The sequence below is a fragment of the Sus scrofa genome, chromosome 4, assembly GCF_054392235.1.
Source record: "Sus scrofa isolate SSC_HxYL_T2T_F1_AM1 chromosome 4, Sscrofa_HxYL_maternal_Yorkshire_Landrace_v2.0, whole genome shotgun sequence".
Taxonomy (NCBI): Eukaryota; Metazoa; Chordata; class Mammalia; order Artiodactyla; family Suidae; genus Sus; species Sus scrofa.
In genome coordinates this window covers 25,710,872-25,722,904 of record NC_139386.1, presented here as the reverse complement: position 1 = coordinate 25,722,904, position 12,033 = coordinate 25,710,872, and the positions used below count along the sequence as shown (strand labels likewise).

The 12,033-nt window shown below is 34.6% G+C and overlaps 1 protein-coding gene and 1 long non-coding RNA gene across 6 annotated transcripts in view; one reads left to right on the top strand and one right to left on the bottom strand.

Moving 5' to 3' along the window:
• Window positions 1–10,002, top strand: part of LOC146403730 (uncharacterized) — an 84,869-nt gene extending 74,867 nt beyond the window's left edge. Inside the window, exon 2 of the long non-coding RNA XR_014842990.1 lies at window positions 6,608–10,002. This is a non-coding gene — a long non-coding RNA (uncharacterized LOC146403730). The remainder of the gene's footprint in view (window positions 1–6,607) is intronic.
• CSMD3 (CUB and Sushi multiple domains 3) overlaps window positions 1–12,033 on the bottom strand; it is a 1,221,352-nt gene that overhangs the window by 238,643 nt on the left and 970,676 nt on the right. For all 5 annotated transcript variants that reach the window (XM_021090582.2, XM_021090584.2, XM_021090585.2 and 2 more), the window contains one exon: window positions 4,512–4,628. In XM_021090582.2, coding sequence (XP_020946241.2) covers window positions 4,512–4,628 — 117 coding nt within the window. The remainder of the gene's footprint in view (window positions 1–4,511; window positions 4,629–12,033) is intronic.

Here is a 12,033-nt window from a genome sequence, read left to right as displayed (position 1 = left end):
CTATGTTACTAATTACGGATCATTTCTCCTGAATTATAAGGAGGCTCTCCAAGTTTTTGGTTTGGTTTGGTTTTTTAATCTCATTTCCTCAAATTGCTTCAAGGATTTTGCTTGAATGTAAAATCTTCAAATTTGCCTTCTCTACTATCTTTCTCTTGGGCTCTAAAATAAAAACTCCATTATCTTTTAACCCAAGAGAAAAATAGGTAAAAACAAACATTAGCCTCTGACTAGTGTGCTACTTTAGCTCTTACTATAACTGTTTTATCTCAGCCGCAGTTACTGGAGTAGAAGTCCACAACATTTATTCCTTAATTTTACTAAACACCCCTTCCCTTCAACATGATTTTGGCCCCTACACTGTAGGTATAAAGGCATAATACTAATAAAAATATTTTCCTTCTAACAATGTTAACAGTTCTCTTACATTCTAAAGCATGTTACCTATACCAAATTCAAAATAAATTTTATCTGCCATGTTTTTGGCACTTAAAAATAATGCATGAAGATTTTAGCAATAAATCATAAGGGGAAGCAACTGATAATTAAAAACTGAAAGATGAAGAAAAATTAAAACATATTAATAGATAAAGTAGGAAATTTTTAAATTCAAAACCCCAAATGAAATAGTTTAATTGTTATAAGTCAGCAAAATATCAATAAATGCTATCCAATTGATCCATAATTGTTATTTTTCTAACTTCTAACTATTTAAAACAACTGAAATCTTGCAAAATGAATATTACCAAAGTAATCCTAACATCTGAATTGAAATGAAAATCCAGTAATGCTCATGAAAGCATTATGAATTGACGATTCTCTTATCTAGAAAAACTGAAAGACAGGAATTCACTGACGAAATAGTATTCACTCAATCAACCAGTATAGTCACCTTATGTGCAGATTTGACTTATATGACTTCAAATCTACTCTAGGCAAAAATAAATCAATGAAAGTAATTTGGTACTAAATGACCTGTAAGAAACCAAACTAGCTCATCTGGTATTATCTGAACAAACTGTTATCTTTCTGACATTGGAGAAAAAATGTCCTGTTAGAATTACTGAAACAATATGTCTTATGCAAAATCAAGGAGATGATTTTCTATGGTTAATATAAGGTAGTCCATGGGTAATATTAATTATATGTGATTTTTCTCTATATAATGACTTTAGAACCTTAACCATTGTAAAAGCTGCAATCCCAGTAAATGAACTGAGTGTATTTGACAGACACTTTGCTAAATGATTTTAAAAAGTAAAATTTAAGAGTATCAGCATATAAAAGATATGAAAGAATAAATTATCACAATTTGGAATAAATGACAGGGAAACAGATAAAAATGAGAAGTGATATGTTATGATACCAAAAAGTCATAAAACACAGATCAAAGTGGCAAGATAAGGATATTAGGGCAAAGTGAGAATGAGAGAAAAAAGAATCAAAATATAAATTTGATTTGTAGAGACTCAGTAACTATTGCTTGGTCATCTCACATTAAAGAGGTAAAGGTAGGGATAGGAAGAAATCTATGATCGGCAGTTTTTAATTACTCTGCTCCCAGAAAATCTAAAGTGATCAGTAGATTCACTGGAGAGGTAAAGCACAAAATATTTGTTTCCATGTGTTAATTACATAATATAAATGTTTTTATTTTCAGCCCTGCTGCTCTTAAAACACTAGGGTAATCCAGTAATACAGGTCATTTTATTTCATCTTTTGGGGGAAGGTTGGGATGCCTATGAATGTGAACATAATGACGTGTGTCTCTATGTGCACCTGTTTGTGTATATGACTTATATGTTGTTATACCAACCATTTTTACATTTTATTTAATTATAAAATAATCCTAAAAGAGAGATTTATAAATTCTCTTTTAGAGATAAGAAAAGAGAGACTCAGGTGTATGATGCAATTTATCCAATGAAAAAAAAAAAACAAATTGAGTTGTGTTCTAAGTTCAGAAATCTACTCCAAAACTGGCATTTTTTTTTTTTTTTTTGTCTTTTTAGGGCCGCACCCTCATCATATGGAGGTTCCCAGGTTAGAGGTTGAATCGGAGCTATAGCCTCCAGCCTACACCACAGCCACAGCAACACCATATTGGAGCCATGTCTGCAACCTACACCACAGCTCACAGCAACACCGGCTCCTTAACCCACTGAGTTAGGCCAGGGATCGGACTTGCATCCACGTGGATGCTAGTCAGATTTGTTTCCGCTGAACCACGACAGGAACTCTCAAAAATGGGATTTTTAAACCCAAAAGTATGAACTATGGGATTCACACTTTATACACACACATACACACATATATATATATATATATATATATATATACACACACAATCTCAATTACTACTAACAACAACCCTGCTGTGTAGACAAAATGAACCCCACTTTACAAATAAAGAAACTGTGTCTCAATGAGATGATGTAACTTGTCCAAAAACAGATAGCTAATGTGTGACTGGTTGAAATTAGAATTGTCTCTTTGATTTGATATACAGTTTAAAATAAGAATGATGCAACATTTATAAAAATAAAATCAGATTCCCTATTAATAAATCAGAGTACACTTGATTTTTTCCACAGATAATCCAAGAAGACTTGGTTTTAAAAATAAAATTAGTGTTGAAAAGCACTGATCATTGGTTGCATCATTTTTCTTTTATTTAATTAAGGTATAGTTGATTTACAAAGTTTCTTCAATTTACGTTGTACAGTGAAGTGGCCCAATCATACACAGTTCCCCGTGCTGTACCGTAGGACCCCATTCCCATCCATTCCGAACGTTACAGTTAGATCCACCAATCTCAACCTCCCTGTTCATCATTTTTTTTGTGATAAGAGGATTGACTTGAACTTACATTAACTCAGCTAAAATAAAGATTCCATTCTTGAAAATAGGGTCACTTTGCTATACAACAGAACTTGAAGAAACATTTTAAATCAAATATACTTTAATAAATAGAAAAGAGAAAAAAAAAATAGATTCCTAATCAGTACTTTTTCCTTCTCTTTTTGGGCAAATATACACCACTGTAAAATACCTCCAGTGACCACATGTTTTTGTGTCAGAAAAGGAAATGGCTGATTTTATTCTTTCTCATTCCTTTGGCCACATGACATCCCAAGAACAGAATATAAAAGAATAAATTAATGCCCAAAGAGGATTCAGCCTTGCGGATGATCTTTGTTATCTGTCAGCAACCATGTAATATTTTTAGTAGCTGGGGACTATAAATCCTCTAGCAAGGGGAAGACTCTTGAGAACAAAAAGCAAAAATTAAAATAAACACATTTAAGTGGGACGTTTTTCTTTCTAAACTGTCATTCTCTTCATAATTAAAGACCTCAACTCTGATTTGACTGATCAATACACTAAGGGGAAGAAACTGTAGAAAAGAAACAGGTACCTTGCTAATGCTGCCATCATCAATTCTACCTTAAGACTAGAATAAAAGGTTTAGTACTTCACTCCTGATGACAATATTCTTTTAAATAAGTTGAGGATCTTGAACTTCTTTTAGAAGAGAGAAAAGGAGGATATACAGGTAATGTCTGGCTGTAAGAAATTGGACTGGAAGCATCAGCTTATTTTATATATCAGCAGAAACACTAAGTCAAAAATGTGATCCAAAAATATTGGTAGGATAAAAATCTATGTCCTTCTGCTAAAATACTTAGTCATCTTGACTCAGATATTCATTTCATAGCAAATCCTTTACAATGCTGTAAATCTAGATTCCAGAGGGCTAAACTTTCAGACTCTCTCCCATACTTTATTGCTCACTAAATTTCCTTCACCTATCTGTCCATAAACAGAGTTTAACTGGAGTTAGGGGATCCAGCTGGATCTCAGATCCAAAACCTTTAGAAGCCAGGTAAGTGACTTCTAAGGCTTGTGATCAGGGAGATGTGAAGGCAGCAAAGGACACATTGTCTTCTCTGTGCCAAGGCAGAGGACATCAGGTTGACAAGATGAACCGAAATGTCCTTTGCTGTCTTTTTATATTTATTGCTGTCCCAGAAGCTAAGTGCTTTAAACCATAATCTCTTCTTTCCAGAAATGTGTTAATAAAGTATAAAACTGATATGATTGTTTTGCACATGTTTTGTCATTATTATACCAGTCCTATATTTGATTTTATGCATATTTTGCAGAGCAGACTTTGCTTTATGCTCTGGTAATTTCCCATTTTATGGAATTCCAAATATGAAGGCACTTGCAAGGTTGCTGGATGTACTTATTTTTAAAAATTAAAAACAATCCTGTTTTCATTTTTATATTGTTGTTTACCTGTGTACTTGACTGTAAATTCAGATTAAGTAAAATTATCTTAAAATTTTATTATTAGAAAGCTACTATCTAAAAAGAATTGCAGAGTAAAATACTTTATGAACAGTAAATATTTTCATTAAAAAACAACTAATATTTTAAAGAGCATGTAGTAAAAAATAAAGCATATCTGAAATGGTATACTACATGATGAGATAAATGTTACTTACCAAACTCCTTGGGAACTGCTATTGAATAAACACAATTATGTCCCACACTGTAATTTTTTGGGTAGTTTGGTGACAGAACAGTGCCTTCTGAACCTGTTGAACGACTTCCACAAGGTGCTGAAAATAAAAATGTTATAAATATTATTTTTAGAAAAAAAAGTTCATACCGTGAATATTTTCTTAATATAAAATATATGACTTCTGGATTTTAAGGTATATCATTTATTTCCACTTTTAACAAGGGCAAATATTTTAAAAATAAAAAATTGTGCACACAGAAAACTTTAAGGATTCAGATTTATTCTTCTTAGAAATAAAGTAATATGATAATGTTGCAATCATGGTGCTATCTCTAGAGTTAATAATGGTGGCCAGATTTCATTTATGATAAAAGTGTAAATATAATCATCTCTTTTATAATGATGAGAATTTACACATGCAAGTGGGAAATTGTTTTACCTACCACAGGCGTTGAAACTCTACTCAAAATCAACCCTGATTATGCTGCCATCAAGTTAGACATGGGACAGGAATGGCTGTACAAACACACCCATCCACTCATCTAAGTTAAATATTCTCTCACCAATCTTTATGTGTTTATGTGATTTACCTTTAAATCAGAAGAATTGCTGATGGTGCATAGGGACAGACTTTTTTTGCTACCTCACCCACAAATGTTCTAGGTTCCTAAAAGAGATGAGGGTGAAACCAATGTTTCTGGAAAATTTGTATACTGGTTCTGCTGTTTATAAGATAGGGGGATGCATTTGGATTCACAGTTCTGAAACACAGAGAAAAACCTGGGCTATTAAAGAAGTTATTGGTATCAAAAACAAAAGATGATAATGTTATTTAAATGAATGAGATCTACCAGAAAAGTATGTAGACTGAGAAAAGATGGCCAAAGAGGGAGGTCTGGAGAGTGCAAAGGCAGGATCAGGTAGAGGGTGGCTACAAAGGATTTATCTCTTGGAAGCCAAGAGGAGGAGAGTCAATTTAAAGAAAGCATACACATTGGAGTGCCTGTTGTGGCGCAGCAGAAACAAATCTGACTAGTATCCATGAGGATGCAGGTTTGATCCCTGCCCTGTTCCTTGGGTTGGGGATCTGGTGTTGCCCTGAGCTGTGGTGTAGGTTACAGATGTGGCTTGGATCCACAGCTCCAGCTCCAGCTCCAATTTGACCCCTGGCCTGGGAATCTCCCTATGCTGTGTGTGCTGCCCTAAAAAGCAAAAAAAAAAAAAAAAAAAAAGCGTTCAAAAATGCTAAGTATTGACAGTTGTAATACATGAAAAAGAAGTCTGAATGGGTTTGGGGGGTCTGTAGTATCTGGTAGCAAGGAGCTGCTTCTCTATGCCTAAGGTTTTTTCCAGGAGGGATTTTTTCGTAAAGCACTCAGGCCTCCCCGCTCCATGCCTTACCTCCTGGAGAGGTCTGAGCTTCTTGATTGGTGAGCTCAGGAAAACAACTTCACTCCCGGTTGAGAGCCATCCTACCTGCAGAAGAGCTTCCTGGCCTCCTCCACAGTTATTTAAGGGTGGGTCTGTGGAGGGTGTGGCCATGGTTGTTAGGAGGCACCTGAAGCTGCTCAGGAAGCCCATTATCACTGCTCCTCAGCTTTTATAAATATTTAAGCTAATGGTCTGACTTCCTTCAGTTTATCACTTAACTGGCCTTGAATTTAGAGAGGATTCCCTCCAAACACCAAAAAGCAAGTTTTAGGTAGCATTAATACAATAGTTTTAACCAGAGCAGCTTTCTGAAAATTACAGCCAGCCAGCAAATCAAATCCAGCTTGTATGAAGAGAGGTTTTCACATTTTTAAAGAGTTTCAAAATTAAAGAAAAATTAAATCAGAATATGCCACAGGGACATATGTGGCCAACAGAGCCGAAAATATCTTCTGGTCCTTTACTGAAAAATGTGCTGCCCTTGAATTAGAGTAGAAAGGGGTAGCTAGCTTGTAGGTTGAATGAAGACTAAGTGGTTTATAAAGAGACACAAAATTAATCAGAATCTTTACCATAAACAGAAGGAGAATGTAGGGAGTAGTTGGGGGAAGATGCAAAGTTGAGTAAGTTTTTGTTGTTTAATAGGGAGGAAGAAGTCATTAAAAGCAGTCAATGAACCTGACTAGGATCCTGGAGGATGGAGGTTCGATCCCTGGCCTCACTCGGTGGGTTAAGGATCTGGTGTTGCCTGTGAGCTGTGGTGCAGGTCGCAGACATGGTTTGGATCTGGCGTTGTGGCTGTGGCTGTGGCTGTGGCTGGCAGCTGTGGCTCTGATTGACACCTGGCCTGGCCTGGGTACTTCCATATGCCGTGAGTACAGCCCTAAAAAGCAAAAAAAAAAAAAAAAAAAAAGGAAAGAAGAAAAAGAAAAGAAATCTGGAAATCTGCAACACTGACTTAGAGGCTTGGGAAAGATAAGATGAAAAACTAGAGTGGCGTGATTAGCTTTAGAAAGCATTAGTGACAGTCCTCTATAACTTGAGAAAATGGCTGAAGACGACTGGAAATAAGTAGGTTTAGGTTTTAAGCTGGAAATTTATTGGAGTTAAAGCCTCATTTTCCTTTTAGAGACGGCGAAGTGCAGTGGTGTATTAGGTAGCTTGGGAAGAGTTTTGATAGTTTGAAAAAGTCAAAACTTTTGATGGATGCCTGGCCAAAGTTTAAAAATAGAGCACTATAATGAAAACACACACATACAGAACAAACAGTAAGTTATATTGAGTTGGGTGGCTAATGAATATACTGCTTTTTTTCTTCTACTATTTTATAAAATGGTAATAAATAGAATTACACATACTAAAATTAGAACTCCCCAGAACAACAGTAAATTGGCAATGATAACAACCAAAGATGCATTGCTCTCATCACTCATTATTGTTTGAGATTAGAGTAGTCAGGTGTATTCTTATTTTGGCAGTCATAACTTTATTCAACTGATAACACTACTGATGAAAGAATCATTCAAGAATACATGACATGTAAACTTTCTGATTTTTAAGGTGCTCCAAAATGACAATAGTTTGAATGGATCTAACAAAAGCTCTTATTTTTATGTTTGGAAAGAATGCACAGAAATGAGAGATTCTAACTCAAGTTCAGTTGTGACTTAGTCATGAACAGTCTACCATTACAGATTGATATGCATCTGAGAGCCTTAATTTGTTTTGTATATTTTACTTTTCATAGAGAACATTTGGGACATCTCCTGTTATAAATCTCATTTATAAATATGAAGAATATGATATATATATCATATATATATGGTTGCAGTATAATCACACCTCTTCTTTATGTAATAAATATGTTAGATTTGTTATTTGTACTGGTAGCAATAAATTTACATTTCTTCTGGTCAGTGCTTATAGCATGGCCTAATTTATAGTCAATTATGCTGATACTGTGGTGACTGGAAACATGTTATGCAGTATGTAAATAACAGAAAAATCACTATGCTGTGAGATACAGATAGAATGTAATCTGTTTTGTGTTTATGGAAATTCAGATGGAATAATGACTAAGCGAAGCCAGCTTTATTAATTCTTCTAATGTTGGTTCCTAGAAGCTTCCTATATTCTGTTTTAATTTCATTTGATTGGCTGGTACAGAAAAGGTCAAGTTTTACATTTCTGGCTCTATTAATAATCAGTAGAAGAGAAAAGAAAGACAAGATTTTTGTTTCTATGCTTACTTTTACCATTTAACTCATACCTGGAGGTGTTTTGTCAAATTGTCTGTGTTTTTCTAAACAGTCTATATCAATTGTAATACAGTAAATGTAAGAACTCACCTGTTCTTGATTATAACTTGTATGACATATGACTACTCTTAAATCTCTGTTTTAATAGCATTTTTGTAGAACACATGTGTTATGAGAAGATATGGTTCTGTGATTAAGTGAATTTGGGAAACACATGGGTAAAATCAACAGAGTTCTATGCTATGGAAATTCATTGAGACTTTAGCAAGGTTTGGGGGGTTCCATACTCTTTCTTACAAACCTATTTGATCACAGAGACTCTCTTTCAGTGTAACATCTCATCGGACTAATGTTCCCCAGAACATACTTTTGGAAATGTCAGACTGCCAATTCTAAAATGTGCTATTACTTTGACAATAATTCTAACATTTATATCAATTGCTATAATTATGATTTCACAGCATTAAAGAACTGTGTTTTATGTACACATATAGAGCCAAGTATTTTAAACATTTAAAATGTCAAAATCAGCCTATTATGAAATGTCATTATTCTTTTTTAACCATTTTTCAATTGAGGTATTGTTAATTTACAGTGTTTTGTTAGTTTCAGGTATACAGCAAAGTGATTTGATATACTCAAAGTGATAAAAAGAGCAATATACTCTTTTTCAGGCAAAATGGCATTATTCTTGACACTTTCTGCCTGATTCTTAGAGTTTAACACTGATTTGTTGCTTGTACCCTCCTGTAGCTTATCAGCTTCTCTCTCTCTGCCACTGTAACTGCCGCAAACCAGACTCTCAACAATTTCCACGTGGGCTCTCACAGGACTCCCAGTTTCACTAATCCCCACAAGTTCTTCCCCAGTTTCACTAATCCCCACAAGAAAACTAGTGAGTTTTCTAATACATGTCTTTTTTTTTTTTTTTTTTTATGGCTATACCTGTGGCATATGGAAATTCCTGGGCTAGGGGCTCGAATCAGAACTGCAACCGTAGACCTATGCAACACCACAGCAACACTGGATCCGAGCATCTGTGACCTACACCACAGCTTGTGGCAATGCTGGGTCTTAACCCACTGAGTGAGGCTAAGGGTTGAACCTACATCTTCACAGATACTATGCTGGGTTCTTAACTCACTGAGCCACAACAGTAACTCCTAACACATAAGTGTTATCATGTTTCTATTCTCTTCCACAAACAGTTCTGATAGCCAGTAGGTTCTCCATAAATGTCTGTTTGATGATTAAATAAACTATGCTCGCCAAGACCATGCACTACAAGATGTTGTTCCACAGTGCAAACATAACACATGCATTTCATTTAGTTGAAATTACCCCAGGAACTGAATTAAACACAAGATACCCTCTTTTAATAAATCCATGTAAGCCATTTTTTTTTTCCCAGGATTGAAATCTTTGCTGTTTCTCTTATTACCTAGATACTGTTGTTTTACATGTAGAGACACTATTATATATGTGTAAGATATGTATCTTTAAAATTAGAAATATATTTATGATAAGATTCTTACAAACTGAGAGCCACATGGATACTCAGTTCCATTGAAGGAATGCAACATCAAATCTACCATTTCACAGTAGCAAATCATTTGATCAGTCTGCAGCATACTCTCACTGAGGGAGTAAAATCACCCACACAGTTTAATTTTGTATTACTTTTCTTGTTCTTGCTGCTTCTGTTTTTTATTTTTTTTTACTCCTGTTTTGGATAAATTTGTATGGTTTGATTTGTGCCAGTAAAACATTCCCATGCTGTAACTATACTGTGTATGCTTATTTTACTCCTGAGCTATGAAGCAGTGATACAGTAGACAGATGCAGTATGTCTAGGAAGATCAGCCAATGAGACTAAAACTAAACTTTATGGCTTCTATTCCAATTAAAAGGACTTCCCACCTATGGTTTGATCATGGGTGTGGGATAGAGAAGAGGACTGAAGATAAAAGAGAACATAGGTGCCTTCCCATTCAGAGAGAGAAAAATCTCACATCATTTATATGGAAGAGGTAATTCTTGAATGTCCAGATATCTTAGCGACTGTATACTACAACCTTAAGCTACTCACAATTTCAGATCTGTCTTTTCACTTGTATAATGCATAATTTACTATCAAATATATTCTATGATGAAAATTATTATACAGCATATACATTTTTAAGAAAACAATTTGCTTGGAAAAATGTGCTTTTAAAATGATGAATTCTTACAGGTCACAAAAAAAGCAATATGATATATTAAATCAATAACTTACTAGATGTGGCCTGAGACTCCTTCAGGCTGAAAGAATTGCTGTGCTTTACGAAAGTGCTGGTCAACTTCTAGTAAATTGCCTATGCCCTGATACAGCCTAAATGAATGTCACAAACCATAAATCCTAGTATAGAATGTGTTTGAAACCTGTATCTCCCATGGAGTCTTTTTTTTTTAACAGAAGGTCTTTTATAACCCTCTGTGATATGAATTTATAATGCAGATGACTGTTATTACAGTATTGACTTTAAGATTAAAATTACTATTGCATTTTTCTTTCCTTTGTATGAAAACTTGCTCTTAGTAAAAATACCTAACTATTCAGCCATTCATTTCATGAACCTCTTTATGTCTCCTGTATAAGTATTCAAACTTCGTTTTGTTTATCTGCCTCAGATTATAAGCCTCCTATAAGATTATTTACCATAATAGTAATAAATGCTACTTTAAATTATACACTATTATTCTAAGTCACATTTATTTTACTCTTCATTTTCCTCTGCACTATTTTTGATACATTAACATGTATCTGGAAAACTAAGGATAGTATTGCTATAAATTTTCTATCACTTCGTCTGTTCATCAAAAAGAAAAAAGTCTTTATAATTTGTGAATTTTGTGTTGCAAGTCAACAGTCTTGTTTAAAACTAAAAAAAAAAAAATCTATCTCAATGTTATAATCAGTGGCTTATAAAGCATTTTAACAACTCAGTAGATCAGCTCAGTACAATCTGAGGCTGTACATCTGTCACTGCACTAATTACCTAGACTCACTCATTTGATTTTTCTGGCTAGGAAGGCATTCCCTTCACCCTTCAATGCTCTATGAGCTGTGTTTTCTATCATGGAGCATGTTCTTAGAAAAACAAGAGTCTTTCTATGACAAAGCCCTATGAATGGCTAAACTCCTTTGATAGATGGTCCATGTTAACATACAATTCTACTAAAATAATGGTCTTGAGGGGGTTAGTAGTTCAGGTATGATACCTATCTCACTAATTCTTAACCTCATTTTCAAGATTGAGTTATAATCCACATACCATAAAATTCACCCTTTCAAAGTGTACAATTATATTTTTTAGCATATTCACAAAGTTGTGTAACTAACCCCACTAATTTCAGAATATTTTCATCACCCTAAAAATAATTCCTATACTGATTAGCAGTCACTTCCCATTCGCTCCACTCCCAAGGCCCTAGAGGTCACTAATTCATGATTTTGTGGGAAATTGTGTATGACAAGGCCACTTGTTTAAAGTATTTTGGTCAAATTATCAGTGCATTTTAAAGGCCACAATCCCTTTTCATTGCTTAGTTTGTTTTTATTTCTCTCTAGGTCATTGATTTTTAGTGATAGCACCCAGGGCACTATTGCCTCTAGAATCAGATCATGGCTTTCATTTTCCTCTGCTCTTAATTTTCTCTAAGGATAAAGAGCAAAGTACTCCATCCCAAAGGAAGATGCACCTGCAACTTTAGTTCAGCTGTTTTCTCTTGGGGTGGGGGGTCTTTACTGTCCCCAGCTATTAATTGTCATTG